Source organism: Rhinopithecus roxellana, chromosome 1 (genome assembly GCF_007565055.1).
Source record: "Rhinopithecus roxellana isolate Shanxi Qingling chromosome 1, ASM756505v1, whole genome shotgun sequence".
Taxonomy (NCBI): domain Eukaryota; kingdom Metazoa; phylum Chordata; class Mammalia; order Primates; family Cercopithecidae; genus Rhinopithecus; species Rhinopithecus roxellana.
Genome location: NC_044549.1, coordinates 182,300,362 through 182,321,866, shown reverse-complemented (window position 1 = coordinate 182,321,866; position 21,505 = coordinate 182,300,362). Strand labels below are relative to the sequence as shown.

Here is a 21,505-nt window from a genome sequence, read left to right as displayed (position 1 = left end):
ATTGGAGGAAATTAGAAGAATTCAAGATCTAGTCCAGTCTACAACTTGAAAACAATGAATAGGGCTACAATCTAATAAGAGGTATCTTTTAGTGTTTTATTTTCCCCAGAAACATAACTTTTTCTCTCCACATTGATTATATAGAAATCTCAGATTTAAAAAACTTCTTATGGCTAAGAAGCCAGACCAAGGGAGGCTTTAGATTTTGCTTACAATCTTCAGGTTCTTGGGCCTGCCAGGAAGTGATGATTTTTATGCATTCACGGTAAGGCCGGGAATTCTTGAAGCCAGGCATTTTTGCACCTTCTTAAATATGACTTTTCCACCAAAATCTTTATAATATAACCAAGGTTTCCAATTTTATCTTGTATATAAAGAGAGAGCAGGTTTTTATTGAACTTACATAAATAAAAATAAGAATACTCACAAATAATTTCTGAATTTTGGAGGAATCAAATAGGTATAAAAATCAAATGTTTCTACTTTTGTTCATGAAAGGATATTTCACTAAATTATAGCAGACTATAAATCATTTATGAAAGAAAATTTCCTTGAATCTGAAAAATAGATCACATAAGTAAAGAACTAACCATCCTTGTCTCCTTATGTAAGCACTAGAGGAAAAAATCAACTTTATCAATTATCAACTACTTAATTTCATGTAATTAATTTTGCTGTTGTTTTGCCCAATTTTGATTAGCAGTTCCAGGAAAAGCAATTTTGGACTATAAATGGTTGCAAGTGCTTCCTGAGAAAAATTTAAAACAATAGCTGTGGGTAACAAAAACCTAAAACAGCCGTGCTCAAACATCTGATGAAAGTGAACAGTGGACAAGAAAATTTAGTTGTATTTGTGTTTATAAGAATTTAACATAATAGCCTGATCATGACTGATGGTACATGTCATGACATATCAGAGTTTTAGAAATCTCACACAATTTTGGAACATATTTTAATACCATGTGTATATAAATATAACTTAAAGGAAGTTGAATATCATTTCTTAATTGATAATGCTTCCCCTATGATTTCTCAATAAGCCTAATCATTTAATCTTTATGCAAGATGAGAGATACATTCTTTGAGGCTCTCCAGGAGCCCAACTGGAAAATCCCGAAGTTAATTTTAGGTCAAAAAGATTTAATTTTGGATTTTGATCCTGGGGAAATCTACCAAAGATGTCAAAAAGTCTAAGGTACTTGATTGAACAGAATCATAGGTCACTGCTAAATAATAGTTATTCATTTAACTAGAGTGGTAATCAAAATACTTCAAAAGCACTACAGAAAGTTACATGGATATAAAAACCTTAACCCTTTTAAAGTTCAATTTTCCTAGATATCAAAAACTCAATAAAGATAACATGCAACACAGGAAATTGTCTTGGTAAAGCATAGAATCTTTGTTTCCTAGGCCAGTTTTCTAAAGGGTAAAGAAGAAAGAAAACTGCCTGTAGTACGATTGCTTTTATTTATACAATGTCCCTTTAGATAACCTGGAAGTTAAGCCTAACGAAAAGGGTACTTGAATTTAATCAGGCACAGGAGGTGTGCATCCAGGGTTATGAATGTACTCCATGTTATAGAGAAATGTAAGCAAGAAAACTGGTACCTTGCACAAGAGAATCTCTGGCTCTTAGTAATAACATAGGAAATTTCCTGGTTACATGGGACAATTCAGACATATCAGGAAAAGTCAAAAGTACAGAATCAAGCTGGGCATGGTGGCTCATGCCTGTAATCCCAGCACTGTGGGAGGCCAAGGCAGGTGGATCACCTGGGATCAGGAGTTCAAGACCAGCCTCTCCAAAATGGTGAAACTCTGTCTCTACCAACAGTACAAAAATTAGCCAGGCATGGTGGCAGGCACCTGTAATACCAGCTGCTCAAGAGGCTGAGGCATAAGAATTGGTTGAACCTGGGAGGCAGAGGTTGCAGTGAGCCAAGATCACACCACTGCATTCTAGCGTGAGCAACAGAGTGAGTCTGCATCTCGAAAAAAGAGTACAGAATCAAGTTGTACTGGAGGAAACACTGCCTTCCTAGACCTTCAAGATAAAAGCTTACATAAAAATTAGCTGGGTGTGGTGGCATATGCCTATAATCCCAGCTACTCAGGAGGCTGAGGCAGGAGAATCACTTGGACTCAGGAGGTAAAGGTTGCAGTGAGCCAAGATTGTGCCACTGCACTCCAGCCTGGGTGACAGAGCAAGTCTCTGTCTCAAAAAAAAAAGATAAACACTTTAGTGACGAATTGTAACGGCTGTGCTAAAACCAGGGAAAAAGTTACAGGACTTGGCAAAAATGTTGAAGGAGAGGGTGATCAACCCAGCCAAGCAAAAAGATAGACCTTTTCAAGGGTAGAAAGAAGGAGAGTTGCATTTCTAACCTGAAACTAGGGAAATTAGATAGAGCACAGGAAGAAATGTGGCAGAAATAGAAACTATTTGTAGTTTAGAGGATTACTGCTAAGAAACAGATTTCAGAACCAAAAATCAAAACTTCTTACAATTTTATTAAAAGCAAATCAACATTTTATGAAACACCTCATTGTTCTAACGAAGGGGACCAACATTTTACATTCTGTATTAGTGTGTTTTTAACATCAATCTCTAGAAAGGCTCATACACAATTTTCTTCCAATTGTAACTCACTTGATCACACAGAAAATTCCTTTTATAAATTGTCTTTTCATAAACATTATCATGATTTACTTAGATCATTAACAACATGCTTGGACTTTCTGGTTTGTCCTACACTTCCTCTTTCATGAATAATCAGTCATTTAATCTAGAACAGAAATTTACCACCCAAGACTTTTTTCTCATATAAAATTCTTTTCTTTTCTTTTTCTTTTTCCTTGTCTTTTCTTTTCTTTTTTCTTTTCTTTTCATCTTCCTTACCAAATATACATCTTACCCTCCTCATATGCTTGCACACAGAACAGTCTTTCTCATCAACAGTGGTTTAATCACACACATTAATTACAATGTTAACTCTTGGCAACCCTAATTTTCAGTAAAAACCTAGAAAGTAAGCAGCTTTTAACCATCAATCATGTACCAACAATCCATGAATACACATTTTACAATTTCCAGGAACACATACTTTCTAACAGAACCAACTCTTTAATATGGAACAGGATATTTTTACTAGAAGATCCACTTATGTTTCTCAGAAATAAGAAGCCAAAAGTATATGAACCTAAACCCAAAATATTCAGCAGCAAATGTCTCAGCATTACGTCTTATCTGAAAATGATCTAGACATACAATGTACATCCATCATTTAACTTAGCAAACCCTAAGGATATCATTACTAAAACTATTTGAGAGGCTGGGCACGGTGCCCCACGCCTGTAATCCCAGCACTTTGGGAGGCCGAGACAGGTGGATCACCTGAGGTTGGGAGTTTGAGACCACCCTGACCAACATGGAGAAACCCTGTCTCTACTAAAAATACAAACATTAGCTGGGTGTGGTGGCCTATAATCCCAACTGCTTGGCAGGCTGAGACAGGAGAATTGCTTGAACCCAGGAGGCAGAGGTTGCGGTGAGCCGGAGATCGTGCCATTGCACTCCAGCCTGGGCAACAAGAGAGAAACTCTGTCTCAAAAAAAAAAAGACATCTGAGAAACCTTCTCAAGTGAACATATAAAGCATAACCATTATCAATAGTTCATTTACGAACTTTTATTTCATTTATATGCATTCAATTCTTTCACTTTTAACAATTATATTTGGAAAGCTTCATGAGACACTAGACAAATCTAGCTACCGTCTTAAGCTAAATTTTTTCATCAGTCAAATTTACATTATTGCATGCCAGGCAAGTATCATAGAAGCAAGAACCCTAAAGTTAAATACATGCATATTTTCCTAATAACTCAGAAAACACAGTGATTCCCACCAAACCAACAATATTAGACTAGTCCCACCCACCAAAAGATTACTAAGTCACATGAACTTGACAAGCATTTGGACTTATTTGCTTAATTTATAAGTACTCATTCATTTATAAACCAATTTGGTAGCATGGACAATATACAAACAGATATGTATACACATATATACACAAAAATACAAAAAGACACAAAGATTTTACAGCTTTAATTTTAAAACTCACTAGTTTAAAAGGACAGTTGGATTCAAACTGTGTTTCTGTAAATGGAATAGGCTGAAATTTATCTGTCCCCCATGGCCAAAGCCTTTACTGAATTTCAGATAAAACAGGGTTGGCCGGGCGCGGTGGCTCAAGCCTGTAATCCCAGCACTTTGGGAGGCTGAGACGGGCGGATCACGAGGTCAGGAGATCGAGACCATCCTGGCTAACATGGTGAAACCCCGTCTCTACTAAAAGATACAAAAAACTAGCCGGGCGAGGTGGCGGGCGCCTGTAGTCCCAGCTACTCGGGAGGCTGAGGCAGGAGAATGGCATAAACCCGGGAGGCGGAGCTTGCAGTGAGCTGAGATCCGGCCACTGTACTCCAGCCTGGGCGACAGAGCGAGACTCCCTCTCAAAAAAACAACAACAACAACAACAAAAAAAAAAACAACAACAAAAAAAACAGGGTACAAATTTACATCTCAAGCACAGAGAGAATTTAAGTTTTCTCAAGAAGGAGTTCAAGTGTGCTAGAGGAGGATTAAAATGCATGCCAAGGTAACATAAATCATAGCAATTTATCACACGATTTTACAAAGAAACATGTAAATGAGCCTAGAGAAAATGTAGGAACCTTTTCGAGATAACCAGCTGAAAGAGTGAAAGAGGAAGGAGGGAGTGAACAATAGAGCAGAGATGGTGAAAAAGGTGCAGAAGTCAGGCAGAGGTGAGCAAGGGGGCTAGTGGAAGAAGGGTCTTTCAAAGGTGTTTTAACAGTTTTAATTTCAGTCTTGCAAGAACTATCTCTTTCTGTTTCATTAAGGCACTCACTCAGTTTGGAATTATTTTCTCTAATGGAGGCAATGGTAGCCTCTTGATTCCATTTAGAACTTTCAAAGGGCCAACTGAGAATTAGGCTTCCTTCCCATTCTCTCTGGGAGGCTCAGTATTTTCTTTGTTCCAATTGTACACGCAAATAGGCAAGTTTGGAGTTTCAAAGGAGCCCCCATTTTTGCCAACAAAGTTTAAGATTACCCTAAGTAGTTTTTGTCCAAAGACCTAGCCAATTACAATTCCATGGACTGTAATTTTTGCTCATAAGGCCAGCAGGAGAAAAGGAGTGCCGGAAGGTGGCTGATCAGCAGGGGAATCTTAAAATGTGGGTTATCCGCTGCACTGACCTGATGAAAATGTCCCTTCCAATGCCCTTGGTGTGAACCTCCCCACAAAACCTTATAGACCAGCTGAGTTTCACTGGGAAGAACCCCCCAAAAGGCAGGGTCAACGGGGATGGCAGATCCACCATCTCCCTAAGGTGCTGGGTAGTCCCACCTCCACCCTTAGTACCTTCTTAGCCACCAAGGCCTGATCCCAGCAGTGACAATAGCCCCTTGGGACTCAGCAGGAAAACAAGGTCTGTATTCAGAAGTCTCAGGTGCCAGGTCACAATGACCTCACAGCGGGGGTGCCAGGTCACACTACCCTTTCACATGGACTGGGGAGCCCTTAATAACCAAGCCTTAGTTCCTGTTCTTTGAAACATAGATTACAACAACCAACCAGACCCACCTCTCATGGTAGCTGCACGGGTTAAGTGAGATGCTGGCTCTGAGGCTGCTGTGTGAATTGCCCAGTGTTGTTGAAAACTTGGTTTATTGGATTCAGTAGTACTCTTCAGATGCCAGCAACAGGAAATCCAGCTCAACAAAACTTAAACTATAAAAAGAATTTATTGGCTCACAGAACTGCAAAGACCAGATGCAATGGCCCATCGAGACCTAGAGCCTAAGGGATGTGGCCATGGGCCTCGGTGACCTCTGGCCCACACTCCTGTTCCTCTGGTGGTCACAGCCTGGGGCAGATTCTCCCCAGGGCTCCCTAGACCTTGACACTGAGGGAGGCGGCCCTCTACCCTGACGCTGGCCCTGGGAGACAGCACACTGTCCTGGTCGCTCCAGCAGGGGGCCCAAGTGGCCAGGCCTAGGCCCCATGCCCTCCTGCACCAGTGAGTGTCAGCTTACCTAGGCCTCAGAACCTGAGAGTAGGGAGGGCTGGGACCCCGAAGGAAGGTCGGGGAACTTTCACGAGAAGAGGGACAGATTTGGAGAGGAGTAAACAGAAGAGATCTACCTTGCTGACCATCATTCCTACTACTGTCGCTGGAGGGAGGTTCTCAGAGCTGGTGAGGCCAGGAGCCCCTGCATGTATTTAGTCTCCACACCCTGGTGTGAGAGAGCCATGGGCTTACTGTCCTCAGGTCAGAGTCCTCCCTGGTCACTCTCCTCGGCCTCCTCGCCTGCTGCCTGCACAGGGAAGCAACGAGCATTCTCTTCCTGAGTGCCCTGCAATGGAGCCACACCTCCAGGCACTCCCTCCCTGTGACCATGAAAAGGGAGGAGGCCTGACTTCTAGTGACCTCACCAGGTGACTCAGAGCACCATATTGGGTCCAGGGTGTGTTGCAGACCAGGGCCCAGGTAAAGGGTCTCCCTGAACTTTTATTGGCCCTGATGTTTACAGCAGAGAAGGCAGAACTGACGTTGCCTGGGAGAGCCAGGCTGGCCTAGGGCAGGGGCCAAGCACAGGGAGAGGCTGTGGTCCGGGAGCCAGGAGCCGCTGCCTAGCCCCAGTGCTCTTGGCCCCTGCTTTGTTCAATTGGAAAATAAGGTATGCACTACATGCATCTCCCATCAGCCCCTCGCGCAGGAGTGGTGGGGAGAGGCAAGCTCTTCTGACAAATCAGCCCTGCTGTGTCTCTGGCGGTGGCATCCTGCTATCTGCACTTGTGTTTGTACTTGGTCCCTGCCCTGAAGGCTCACAATCTACCTGATATGGGGTCAGTCCAAACAGTGCAGAGAGGGCGTGTGCACGGCAATGCAGGGCACCCGCTCCCTTTCCCAGGTGAGAGAAAAACAGGACTCAATACGTATTCCCTGGGCTCTGTGGACAGGGGCTGAGGTGCAGGAAGGCATGAAATAGGGAGCCTGGGGCCTTTCAATAAATGAGGAAGCCACAGACCTGGGCAAATAAAGAGAGGGAAGAGAAGAGGCCCAAGAAGCAAGACTGAGGAAAGAAGAGATCCCTCCCAGAAGTGAGGCCAGGGTAGGTGGGAGTGTGGACCCAGACCAGGGGCTGGACCCCAGGCAGGGCACATGAACCCCAGAGTGATTATACAAGTGATACAGGCATTGTGGGGAATCCAGACAACAAATAAGGATGTGCAGGGAACCTCCTCATTGCAACTTCCACAGGCTGACCCTGCTACGACCAAGGTGAGGACACAAGGAGAGCACTTCTAACCAGGAAATGCCAAGAGAGCATTAACGAAGCCTGCCTGCCAAGTGTGTGTGTGTGTGTATGTGTGTGTGTGTGTGTGTGTGTATGTGTGTGCATGTGTGTGTGTGCCTGTGTGTGCATGTGTGCATGTGTGTGCATATGTGTGTGCATGTGTGTGTGCCTGACCAAGTTATTTTACCTCTCTGTGCCTCAGTTTCTAATCTTAATCTTCTCAGTCCTACTAGTTCTTAGGGCCCAGCTTGACAGTCTCCTCCTCCAGGAAGTCTTCCTGCTGCCCAAGGTGAATTAGGGCCCCTCTTCCATGCTGTCACAGCAACTGTGCACAATAGCTTTCTTCCTACATCACAGCCACATTTTCTTTTTGTTTTCCCCTCTGAGACCATAGAGTTTTTGAGGTCAGGAGATGTTCTTGGGGCTAATTTTTTTTGTTTGTTTTTTGGTTTTTTTTTTTTTTTTTTTTTTTTTTTTTTTTTTGTATTTTCTCAGTGCTAGGAAATATTTGCTGAAATTCGTGGAAAATGGAACTAATGAAAATAACCTTCCTCATTTGGTGATTTTGAGGATTAAAAGAATCAACCTCGGCAGGGCGCAGTGGCTCACGCCTGCAATCCCAGCATTTTGAGAGGTCGAGGAGGGTGGAACCCTTGAGGTCAGGAGTTTGAGACTAGCCTGGCCAACAGGGTAAAACCCTGTCTCTACTAAACATACAAAAAAATTAGCCGGGTGTGGTGGTGTGTACCTATAATCCCAGCTACTGGGAGGCTGAGGCAGGAGAATCATTTGAACCTGGTAGGCAGAGGTTCCAGAGAGCCGAGATGGCGCCACTGCACTCCAGCCTGGGCAACAGAGCGAAACTCCATCTCAAAAAAAAAAAAAAAAAGAATCAACCTTGTATTAGAACCAGGCACAGCCTGTTGGCACTGTTAAATAAAAATATAAAATAGTGATCAGGGTGACTTGCAGAGGAACAGCTGCCCCACCAGTGACAGTGACAAAGCAGCAGTGGAGCCCTTGCTGCAAACATGGCCTCTGACTCAGGAGAGGCAGTCACTGTTGAGAGTTAACCCATGATCACACTTGGATATCTAAATTGCCAAGGAAGCTTCATCAGCTGCTGCAGGAATGGGCAATGTGGCCCACCAAGTTCATGGCCAGCCACCAGTGAGAAGAGACAAGGCTGAGACCCAGAGACAACCCAGAGGCCTCCAGGGGGCAGAAGGAACAGGGTTTGGGCAGAGAGAACAATGGCATGGAGGTGTAGGAGCAATGAGGCCTTTTCCAGTCACCAGTCACGAGGGCCCTTTTAGAATTCATTTCTGCTTAATAGCACTTAATAAACATTTTTGAGCAACAGGATATGTTAGGTCAAATGGGGGAGATAAAGAGAATTGACACAGAACCTTTGCCCTCGAAGAGCTCACAGCTGAGATGGAGAAAGATACCTAGAGTGCAGTTTACTAACATCTATACCACCAACCCCCACAGCAACGCAGCTTCCCAGCATTGAGACCTTGCTATGCTCCAGGCACTCCATGCATCATCTCATATGCACTTCACAACAGTTCATCATGAAGAGAAGGCACCGCAGATCCAATGGGTTAAGCAAGCTATCGAAGGTAGTCAGCAATTTTGTCTGACTGCAAGGTCTGTGCGTGACAGGACTGTACCACTGCAAGACATGATTCTACTGTTGTTATGGGGCCCAGAACAGGCAATAATAACATGAACCACTCCTTGAAGAAAGAAGCCAAGCATTGCGAGGCAGGCCATGCAGGCAGGGTAACAGCATGAGCAAAAGCCCAGAAGTGGGAATGAATTTAACTGCCCCCAGCATGAGGCCAAGACAGCTGGAGACAATTCAGGCAGAGCGGAGAGCCCGGAGCTGCTCAGCTGCTCCCTATCTTTCTCCTTCCCTCCGCAACCTTGAGAAAGTAGTTGATGGGTTCTATTTGCATTTTCTCCTTTCCAGTTCCTCCTGCCCACATCACCCGCTGCAGACACTCTTGCCAAGTTCCTCAGTGCCAACGTTGCCAGCCTGGTGGCCACTCCTCAGGCCTTCTCTCGCCTCCTCAGCAGCCTGGCCATGTGCCTGCCCTCCTCCCTTTGGAAAGAGTACCCTTGCTCTGTCAACATCTCCTCCCCTGGTTTACTTTCCTCCACTCTGGCTCCATCCCTTGTGCCACCTTGATATTGCTGTGGCCCATCCTGGACCTATTTCTCATAACACAGTCTCTCCAGGAGACTCATCCCTTCTTGAGGCTTAACCATCACCTCCACGTGGGATTTCCAAGCCCATATCAATAGCCCAGTGTCCACCCTGAGTGCTGGACCCACATACCCATCTGCCTCTTGAAGATCCTTACCTGGGTGTAGTCTGGGAAATTTGAATTCAGAATGCGACCAGGATGCTCACTGGCTTCCTTCAATAGTGGCTACTCCTTCTGGGCCCCCTCTGTCAGGAGTGGGCATCACCAATGCTAGTTGCCCAAGCCAGATCCTGGGAGTCATCACTAACATCTCTCCTCTCACTGATATGTGGGTGCCACCTCCCTCTGACATTTCTTAAGCTTTTCTCTCCTTCTTACCACCATCCCACTGCTGCCATGCAGGCTTTTATCATAGCTCCTAGGATTCCTTCCACAGACTGCCCAATTCCACTCTGGCTGCCAGAGAGGTCCATGTGGAATGCAAATTAGCCCAGGCCACCATTGGTCAGAAGCCTTTAACAGCTCCCCATTGTGCTGGGGAGACAGCCTAAACTCTCAGCCTCTTTGCTTCATACCCACATACCGACTGCGCTTGGTCTTAAACTCCAGCCAGACTGAAACCATGGAGTAGGTTTATCCTCTTTACCCTAACGCTCTCAATCCTACTAGTTCTTAGGGCTCAGCTTGACAGTCACCTCCTCCCAGAAGTCCTCCTGCTGTCCAAGGTGAATTAGGGCCCCACCTCCATGCTCCCATAGCAGCTGTGCACAATAGCATCTTCCTACATCAAAGCCATACTTTCTCTTCTTGTTTCCCACCCTGAGACCATAGAGTCTTTGAGGTCAGGAGATGTTCTTGTGGTTTAGCTTTTTATTATTATTATTATTATTATTGTTTTATTTTTATTTATCTATCTATTTATTTATTTATTTATTGAGACAGTCTTGCTCTGTAGCCCAGGCTGGAGTGCAGTGGCATGACCTTGGCTCACTGCAGCCCCTGCCTCCCAGGTTCAAGCGATTCTCCTGCTTCAGCCTCCCAAGCAGCTGGGACTACAGACACCTGCCACCTCGCCTGGCTAATCTTGTATTTTTAGTAGAGATGGGATTTCACCGTGTTGGCCAGGCTGGTCTCGAACTCCTGACCTCAAGTTATCTGCCCGCCTCAGACTCCTCAAGTGCTGGGATTAGAGGTATGAGCCACCGTGCCCAGCCTGTTTTTTGTATTTTTTCAGTGCTAGGAAATATTTACCGAAATTTAAGGACAGAAAGTCTGGGAGGCATACTCTGGGAGTGCTCTTGAAAGCAAATGGGTTACTGCAAATGGGTTACTCCATGTGTAGGTGTTGAAAATGTAAAACACCATATTATTTCTTTTTTCCTAATAAAACCCCAATTTTGTTCAGAGGACAGCAATAGTGTTAACTATACTTCTTAGCATCCTTTGCAGGGGGTAGCTATGTGACCCAGGTTTGGCCAAGAAGACTTAAGGAAAAGCAGCTGTGCATGCAAAGGAGCGATTTGCTCCCTTGATGTAAGCATGGCCCCTTCCTGTTTCCTGTCTTCCACGTCTTTCCTGGAATTAGGAGAGGAGGCTGGAGATGGAGCAGCCATCTTGTGACAACAAGCCAGCCATGGGGATGGGAACCACAGGCTAAGGAATCTTGAAGGGCCTAGATCATGACCCCTGGACTACCTACTATCAGACTTCTTATTATGAGAGACAAATAAATCTCATTTAAGTCATTTTGGTTGGCTCTCCATTACATTTAGCTGAACTCCACCCAGTAAAGGTCAATGAAGGAAGATAAGCATCTGTGAGCATTTCTGAATAGGCTTTTCCTTTGGAGATGATGCTGGCGCTGACGGGAGGCAGAGGGCCAGGTTAACGGGACAGGACTAGGTGAGGGCTGGAGAGGCTGATCCTCCAGGGGTTCTACCAGCGGATCATAGTGAGGTCTCAGGGTTTGAGAAAGAAGCTCCAGCCATGGTAACCCTAAGGTGCCTGTGACCTTGGCCTGGGGGTTTTCTGGTCCTTGTTTGGTTCAACTTGCAAAATGGGGCTGCTGGACTAGACAACTTATCAGAAAGCACAGTGCTTCAAGTCTGGGCTTTGGAGTCAGACAAGGCTGAATTCAGGGTCCGGCTCCACCACTTGCTAGCTGTGGCTTTCAGACAGCTTTCTTATTGGACTGCTCTAGCATCCTTGCCTGTGGAGTCCAGACTCTAATAGTACCTATGCCTGTAGGGCTAACGTTGGGGCTTTATGAAATCATGCGTGTGGGTGCTCAGCAGAGGGCCTGGTATGCCCAGCACACACCAAGTGCTCCATGCTGGTATGTGTCCTTGCGTGCCATGTTCTCCCAGTGGACAGATGGGAGCTGGAATTAATGCCTGCCCTGAGGCTGGGGCTGCTACAGAGCTGTGGAAAGCCTGTCTGGATGTACCTTGCTCTATGGCTGAGTGAAGTGGCCAGGGGCTGCCCATTGTTCAACAGCTCTGGAATGCTGCCATGTCCAGGGACCTTGGGTCGCAGGTGGACAGAAGCCCCCAGACCCAGGCCAGGCCAGACCAGGCCCAGAAAGGTATCATATCTTGGGTAGAAATAAGAAGCCTATGTGGTCCATCTGTCCTGTGGCCTTTGTCTTAGCCAAAGCCTCCTGGATATCGACGGCATCTTCCTGGGTTTGGGGTGGGCTTGGAGAGGTTCCCTCTGCAGGGGACTACAGGAATGAGGGAGCTGGGAAAATGCCTCCAGAGCTGGATTCCTCACTGCAGCTGCTTTTGGAAGAACCTTGTTATCCTTCCCTTGAGAAGCCTCACTGTCTCTTCTCCACGCTTGGAATTCTGGTGGTAAAAAATCTTGGGAAAAAATAAACGCACTATTCATTCCAGCACTGAGGGGGTCAGTGGGGTGAGTCTCGTTTGTCCACACCCTCCCACCCCCTCTACCCCTCCCCCCAGCACCCCAGGCCAGACCCAGCCATGCCGACACTTGACAGCCCCTGCAGTTTACCTTGGCTCAGGTCCAGAGACTTCGGGCCCAGCCCCCATCTTTTCACCTTGTTACCCAGCCCCCTCTCCAGCGCAAAGAGCAGTTTAAATATAAATCAGTCCTCAACACAAACAGAGCTGCAGCTCTCAGAGCCATCACCGGAACTGAGGGCCCAGGTTTTATGCGAGTGCAAACAAGCAGAGACTGGCTCCGTAAATCTCCCCAAGAGCGTCGGGAGGGGTGCTGGGGCTCCCCTCCACCCCCTGGATCCCGCTGGCCCCTCCAGCGCCCGCCTGGGGCCTCCTCATACCCTAGCCTTCCTGCCCCCCAGCCCTGCCAACCTCTTTCTCCATCCCCTCTAGTCACCCACCTTCGCTTCGCCCACCCTCTTTTCGCCAGTCCCCAGGAGCCTCCACCCCCTTGCAGCCTCCTGCCTCCGCACAGCCCTCACCTCCCCTCCCCGGGCCCGCCACCTCCTTCCCTCCCTCTCCGCCTCCCGGCAGGCGGGATCTTCTCCGGGGCAGTCAAGCCTAGCGGGTCGCTGCGGCGTCACACCTGTCTGAGGGGGCGGCGGCGGCGGCGGGGCGGGGGCTCGCAGCGCCTTTGACACCCGAGTAAAAGAGGGAGGAGGGTTTCAGACAGCTTTCTTATTGGAGAGCGTTTCATCATCGGCAGCTGCCACTTATAAAAACTTCTGGACGCGCACTCCTTGGCTCAGTCTCCGCTCCGCGAATCTCCTCCGGCCACCGCCGCCGCGCTCGCCTCTCACCCGCCCAGCCGCTCCAGCCTGAGGCGCCCCGGCCCCCGCGCGCCAGGTCCCTAGCCCCGGGGCCCGTTGCCCCCGCGCTGCCCCGCGCCCGGCCAACCGCCCTCAGCCATGGGGCTCCTGCCCAAGCTCGGCGCGCCTCAGGGCAGCGACGCCTCTTCTAGCCGAGCCGGCCGCTGTGCCCGCTCGGTCTTCGGCAACATTAAGGTGAGCGGAGTCCGCGGGGTCGTGTTGGCCGGGGCCGCGCCGGGCGCACCTTCGGCTGGGCACCCGCGTCTATCTGCCGGAGCCAGGAAGCGCTGCGAGCCCCGGGCTCCCTCCCGTGCTGCGCTCCGATCTCATCCCCGGGCGACGCGTGCTGGGCGTGTGTGTGCGAGTGTGTCTGTGCGCACGCTTGTGTGAGTGTGTGTGCGAGTGTGTGTGTGTGTTCACACACTTTCATCGGAGTAAGTAATGGGACAATGAAAGTACCTACTTACTGCTTACTGGGACAACTTCAGGCAGAGTTTTAAGCGAGAGAATTGTCCTGCTCGGTGATTGAAAAAGATCATCTCGAGGAACCCTTTTTCGGCCTCCAGCGGGCGGTTACTTCGTCAGGGGGATGGGCTTGGAGGTGCCAGGGGGACACTCGCGCCTTGGGGGACGGACTGTGTCTCATCCGAGCCCCCTCGTCCTGGGGTGGGTGGCCTAAGGGATATTCTCCTTCCCCAGGCTTTCTTCTGCCGCCAACGGGGGTGGGGGAGCTCTGCTACCTGGCTGTGCCGCTCGCGGTTATGTTGAGAATTCCCTCTCTGCGGGCAGCTTCCCCCAGGCTGGCAACAAACCCGCGTGCTCGGATTGGCTTCCCTGGTCTGGAAATGGCCCCAGGAAGGCCACGGCTCTCACGGTTCAGTAAGGTCTAAGCAGGTGCCACTCACCAGGCAAGTTATGCGGAGCGGGTGAGAAGATAGGGTGTTGGCAGCTCTTAGGATGACAGCACCTTTCCCAAGGGGTCGGAAATGGCTTTCCACTCCCTCACAGGTCCAGGAGGACCTGGAATGGTTCAATCCACACTGGGGCTCTTTTGCCCATTCTGGCTAGGCAGAAGTAACGATGGAAGATACCTCCTGAGAGGGCAGAGCTGCTGCGGTGAGGGTGTGGGAGACTGCAGAGACTGCATCAAGGCCTCTTCTGGTCAGGGTGGGATTCTGGTGTAGAGAGGTTGTTTCCCACAACCATACAGTCAGATGGGACTGGATAAAGCCTCCAGTGGTGCAATTAAGGGGAAGCCAGATTACACAAAGGGATGTTGGTGTCATCCTTTTGTGGAAGGGGTATCGGTGGACTGGTTATATGTGTCCAACAGAAAGGGATCTGGAGGTCAGAGTGGGTCTCACCTGCATACTTACTCAGCTGGGATCTCCACTCCTGCTTCTGCTCTTTCTGCACCACAATAAATACAAGCTGAATTGATTTTGTAGTTGGATATGGATAAGCAACAGAAATTTTGAGATAGTTTAAAATAATCTCCAAATCTCCTCATTTTTGGCCAGACCTGGATGGAAATGTTGTGTGCAGTTTTGGTTCCACCATTTTGGAGAAGTTTCATCAGGGAATTTTGGAACCTTTAGTATTTATAAATTAGGAATTGAGAGGAAAGGGTGGGGACTAGGATTAGATGGTCTAAAGAAAGGGGCCTCTACAGGAACTAGGGTGGGGCAACCTCCCTTCATTTTCACCAAGAAGGGCAGGAGGGATGGGTGTCCAGAACAGATTCCTGACCGTGAGGGTAAGGCTGAATGAGATTGATCCGTTTAGAACCTACCCTAGTTCCCTAAAATAACTGCTTATGGCAGCAATTTCTTTGGAGATCTATATAAATAAGATGATTTCTCATGTGTCGATGATTTATCCACATTTACCTGAGGGCTGGGCTCAGGCCAATTGGCCTCCTAAAGGAGTTAAGTGCTCATGCCAGTTAAGAGTTTTTCTTGACTCTAAAAATGAGATTCTGTTAGTCATCACCTCCTTTGATCCACAGTAATTGTAAGACCAGAGTTTGGAGCAACTTCCATTTAACTCCACTCGTCAGTCTGAAACCAGATACAAGGTTGGATAGCTTACCTTAAATCTTGAATCTTGAATTTCACCAGTTAAAGTCACTTGCGCCTTTCCCTCCTGGGGCGATAACTGGAAGCTCTGCTATTTGAAGGGATATTTCCTCTCAGTGAGAGTGCTTGTCATAGCCCTGCCACCTCGCAGTGGGGGATGGGTTGCACATATCTTGGGACATGTATGACATAGTGGGAACAGGGGACACTCAACCAGAGGGTCTGTCATTTGTCTAGGTTCCTTGTTGCTGGACAGACTAACCGACTTTGGACATTCCTGCAAATACCTATAAACCATATAGTTTAGGGGAAGCGGATAAAGCCAGAAGACTCAGATCCGAGGTCCCATCCCAGCCACCTACTAATAGGATGATGCAGGGAAGCATTTCCCACCTTTCCAGGGCCTCAGGGTCCTTACCTGAAAAAGCTGGTAATTGACCAATAACCAGCTCATGGGACTCAATAAGGATTATGTGGAATGAGGCGTAGGAAAAGGGCTTTGTAAACCATGCTGTGCTCTCGAGATCAGTACCCATCTGAGATCAGTTCTTGCTTCAACAAATAGGATTTGTTCATGTTCAAACAATTAGGAATGATTGTTCCACCAATTCCATGAGGCATAGTTATTAGTTAAGAAAAACTACATTTAATAATAATAATGATGATTAAAATAATAGTAATAGTGGCTAACAGTATTTGAGCTGTATGAGTGTACCAGGAACTGTGGAAATACTTTATCTGTATTTAATCCTCATTACAACCCTATCGAGGGGATGCTATTATTGTCCTCATTAGTAATGAGGAACACAAGGCATTGTGAAATGGTTCTCATAACCAGAAAGGGGTGGACTGTAGAGGAACCAGGTATGTGAGTCTTCAGAGTCAAAGACCCAAACCCTTGTTCAAGTTGGCCCTCACCATCAACACTGTGCTAGTTAACACTGGTTTAGCAGCAGTGTGCTCATTCCCAGTGGCCAGTGATTTCTCTGGGCCCTGGTGACACACACATCCCAGCAGTGACCAAAGGGAGCGGCAGTGGCTGCAGGATGGATGCTCTCGATGGCTGACAGGCTGATACGCTTTCCTTCTTCGTAACTCTCATCTCCAGAGTGTGGCAGCTCTCAGGTGGGTTTTATGTGTCTCCTCTCCTGCAGTAGTAAACCAGATTTAATTTAGAGTCTCTGTTGCCTCTGGCTTACAGGAATTTTTTTTTCTTTTTTGATATTGAGTCTCGGTCTGTTGCCCAGCGGGGAGTACTGGTGCCATCTTGGCTCACTGCAACCTGTCTCTCAGGCTCAAGCAATTCTCCCACCTCAGCCTCCTGAGTAGCTGGGATTATAGGCATCCGCCACCACATCTGGCTAATTTTTGTATTTTTTTTTCAGTAGAGACGGGGTTTCGCCATTTTGGCCAGGCTGGTCTCGAACTCCTGACCTAAGGTGATCCACCCTCCTCGGCCTCCCAAAGTGCTGGGATTACAGGAGTGAGCCACTGTGCCCAGTCAGGAATCTTAAGAAGCAAAGATCTGCTCCACAATCACTGTTCAGCATTCGGTGTCTGGAATGCTAAATTAAAAACAGGTTCATTTAGTAATCCTGAGGGTGGGGGTGGGAGGCAGCTTTTGCAGCTGACTTATCCTGGCGGCTTCAGGAAGCTCTATTTCTCCTTAAAATAAAACTTGCCCTCGGGACCAAACTGAGGTTATCTTATAGAAGGAGTGGTTGGTGACTGCTAGCAAATTTCAGGAAATTACACACCCAGAGCTCCAGTGTAGTGAAGTAATGTATATCCAGTCAGTGAGGGAATATCCCAGTGGAGACTGAGAGCTGGAGAATAGTGGGAAGAAGGGAAAGGCAAACCTCACAACTTGGCTTCAGTGGCCCTGGTGACTTCTGGCCTGGGAGGACCAAGAAGTGGGGGAGAATTACTTTGTCTTGGCCTATGTCCATCACTTCCTGAGGCTTCTGACCCCCAGCGATGGGGAGGCATCTTGGGCTTGCTTAACTAATCAGTTTCCAGAGCAAAGTGCTCTATCCCAGCAACCAGATTCATGCTCAGGAAAACACTCTCAAGAGAATCCCCTGAACCCAAGAATTCCTTCCAGTGAGTTAATATGCCCACTCCTCCCCAGGGGTGGTGTTTCTCTAACATTGACTACAGCATTGTTCTGTTCCTAGGCATCTGCCTCCTGAGAGGCCTGCCTCCCCTGCTTGTAGGGAGAAAGGAAGAACAACTGGAATGGGTAGGGTCAGGTGGACCATGGGTCACTCAAACCTCCTCTTCCTGGATGATGCTCAAAGCCCTCCTTAGCTTTCAGTTTGTCTTCTGGTGGTACTCACATGGAACAAATGGAACGGTGTTGTATGTTTCGCAATATACATAGCTCATTTCACCTCTTTCTGATCGTTGTCTTTTGTTGTGACAGTGACTACCTGTTTTTTCCATTCTGAGAGATCCAGAAGTAATGTTGGAACATTGAGATGGGCACATGGCTTCCCTTTGCCTTCTTTTGTCTTGCTTGTGTAATAGACCAGAGTGTATGCAGAGGAATGGAGGGAGTCCCCTGGCCTCGCCCCTCTTCATTCTCCCTCTTCTCAACCCCCACTTAGTTTTATCCTGCCCCATGTCTTTAACCAGCCCCAGCACTCACTTCAATCCCCTTTCTGCCTGTGGTGGCACTGGCCTTCGGACCATTTATGTGCCAGAGCCTGAGAGCCAGTCATGGTGGAACTAAGCAGCCAGGGATGCTCCCAGGGCAAATGAGCCCATCAGGAAGCCTGCACAGGGCCAGGCTAGTTTGGGCCCTATTCTGAAGTTAAGTTCACTAACACGTGCTTGGCCATCCCATTCTGTTTCTGTTGAGGAAGGACATGAGGACACAGCTGTGTGAATCTGCACCTGTCTGTATCCCAGAGGATCAACACAGATGGTTGTCACTGCAGAACCTGGGGCCTCATGAGCCACCATAGAGAAAGTCAGCTGAGTTCCTAGTGCCAAACAAAATGATTGATTTAGAATTTAAAAAAAACTTTTTATTTTATAATAATTATAGATTCATAGGAAAAATAGTACTTACAGGTCCTGTGTAGGCTTTACCTAGTTTCTGCCAGTGGTTGCATCTTATATGATTTCAGTATAATATCAAAAGCAGAACATTGACATTGCTATCAAGTGTGTGTATAGTTCTGTGCCATTGCATCACATATGAAGATTTGTGTAACCACCACCCCACCACTTCAAGATACAGAACTATTCCATCACCACGAGGATTTCTCCTGTACTGACCCGTTAACAGTCATGTCCCCTCACTTCCGTGACTACCATCTCTAACCCCTGGTGACTAATCTGTCCCCTCCACCTGTATAATTTTATCACTTTGAGAGTGTTATATAAATGGAGTCATACAATCTGTGACCTTTTGAGATTGACTTTTTTCATTCAGCATTATGCCCTTGAGATCCATCCAAGTTGTTTTGTGTATCAGTAGTTTGTTTCTTTTTATTGCTGAGTAGTATTCCATGGTATGACTGTACCATAATTTGTTTAAACGTTCACTTATTGAACGACATTTGGATTGTTTCCATCTGGGGGCTATTACAAATAAATCTGTTATGAACAATTGTGTAAAGGTTTTTGTGTGAACATTTTCATTTCTCTAGGTTAAATGCTCAAGTGTGTTTGTTGGGTTATATGTTAGTTGCATGGTGAGATACTTTTACATTGCTGAACTGTTTTCTGGAGTGATCACACCAGTTACATTTTCACCAGCAATATGTGAGAGACCCAGTTGCTGTGACACCTCATCAGTATTTGGTATTGTCACAAATTTTTATTTTAGCAATTCTAACAGGTATGAATAGCGACACCTCATCATGGTCTTGTTTTGCATTTCCCTAATGGCTAGTAATATTGAACATCTTTTCATGTGCTTATTTACCATTTGTATTTCCTCTTCATTGAAATGTTTTTTTCCTATATTTTGCCCATCTTCTAATTGTAATCTTTTTTTTAACAGTTGAATTTTGAGAGTTCTTTATATATGTTAGACACAAGTCCCTTGTTGGGTATGCAGTCTGAAATGATTTTCTTCTAGACTATAGCTTATTTTTTCATCCTCTTAACAAGGTATTTTACAGAGAAAAATGTTTAATTTTGATGAATTTTAATTTATCAGTTTTCAATCTTCTGGATCCTGCTTTTGGTGTCATGTCTAAAAACTCTTCTCCAAACCTTAGTTTCCAAATGATTTCTTCTGTATTTCATTCTAAAAGTTTTTTCTCGTTTACATTTAAACTTATTTTCTATTTTGAGTTAATTTTTGAATGGATGGAAGGTTTAGGTTAAGGTGTTTTGTTTGTTTGTTGTTTTACCTATTGCTATCCAGTTGTTTCTCCACCATTTTTTTTTGAAAAGACTATTCTTTATTGATTTGCCATTGCACCTTTGTCAAAAATCAGTTGGTTGTACTTGTGTGATCTATTCCGGGTTTTTTATTTTGTTTTGTTGATCTATGTGTACATTTTTCTGCTGATAGCAGTCTGTCTTCATTACTGAAGCTAAAACAAGTCTTTATTTTTAGTTGATGAGCCCATCCATCTTTATTTTCTTTAAAAAATTATTATTTTTGATTGACAAGTTTTTGATTGGCATAATTGTATATATTATGGAGTACAATGTGATGTTTTAACATATGTGTGCAATGTGGCATGATTAAATCAAGCTAATTAATGTATCATGACTTTGCTTATCATTTTTTATGTTGAGGCACTGCAAATTTACTCTTTACTATTTTAAAATATATATTACATTATTGTTGACTATAGTCACTCTGCTATGCAACAGATCTCAAAATCTATTCCTCCCATCTATCTGAAACTTTGTACCTTGAATCGATCACTCTCCATTCCCCCCCTCCCACCCTACCCCCAACCTCTGATAACCATCACTCTACTCTTTACTTCTATGAGTTCAGCTTTATTAGATTCTGCATTTAAGTCAGATCATGAGGTATTTGTCTTTCTGTGCCTGTCTTATTTCACTTAGCATAATGTCCTCTAGATTTACCCATGTTGTAGTAACTGACAAGATTTTCCCCTTTTTAAAGGCTGAATAATACTCCATGTGTATACATGCCACATTTTTCCTTACCTATTCATCCACTGATGGATGCTGAGGTTGATTCCGTATCTTGGCTATTGTGAGTAATGTAGAGCAAGTCCTGAAGTTGGATAAAGCTTGGTTTTACTTGGCAATGGTATGTGTTTATCTTACGGATACCGAATTTTATTACCTGTTCAGTTTCTCTTCTATTCTGGCTTTTAGGAAGATTTAAGGGCAGGTTTAACGCTTGCTTTTGGTAAGTGAGTGGGATCTTATGTATTCATGTGCTCCAGCTTTTCTTCTGCCCTTAGCTGATTGGTATGTTTTTTTTCCCCTTGAAGCTGATTTTCAAGTCTATATTCCTAATTTTGTTCTAATCTTAATGACAGCCCTGCAAGGGAGGAATCAGCATCTCCATGTCACTGTTGAGGAAACCAAGGCTCATCCAAGGCCACATATCCAGTAACTGGCAAAGCAAGGATTCCCACCTGGTCATCTCGCTCCTATTCTTCCCATGACCACAGAACGCCTCTCAGCTCTGGATTCTCTCGTCCACCAGCATTTAGGCCTGAGCTCAGTGATCTCTGAGGTCCTTTCAGACTCTTAGATTCTTATCTCATGATTTTAAGTTGCTGATTGAGATGAGACTAGGAGCAGGGCCAGTTAGGTCTGGACTCTTCTAGGAGACCTGTTATGAAACCTGGCAAAAACACCCAGATTGTCTTTGAGCAATCCCCAGTCCTTTCAAGCTGAGAGGACCTTGATTCCCTGGGTGTGTCTTACTGTTTGGGATGGATTAAATTTGCCCAGGGGTGGAGATGAAACTGAGGCAGGAAGTCTGAGACCGCACTGAGGGGTTGAAGGATGGGATGATACTCTGCAGCCAGCAGCTCTCTTCCTGAGCCTGTCTTTCCAGCCTCTTTGTCCCGCTGAAGGGAAAGGCTATGGA

The 21,505-nt window shown here is 46.0% G+C and overlaps 1 protein-coding gene across 1 annotated transcript in view; it reads left to right on the top strand.

Moving 5' to 3' along the window:
- The first annotated feature begins 13,186 nt into the window (after nucleotides 1–13,186).
- Nucleotides 13,187–21,505, top strand: part of SLCO2A1 (solute carrier organic anion transporter family member 2A1) — an 89,583-nt gene continuing 81,264 nt past the window's right edge. Inside the window, exon 1 of the mRNA XM_030934034.1 lies at nucleotides 13,187–13,573. Within this exon, the coding sequence (XP_030789894.1) occupies nucleotides 13,478–13,573 (96 nt within the window). The 5' untranslated portion in view covers nucleotides 13,187–13,477. The remainder of the gene's footprint in view (nucleotides 13,574–21,505) is intronic.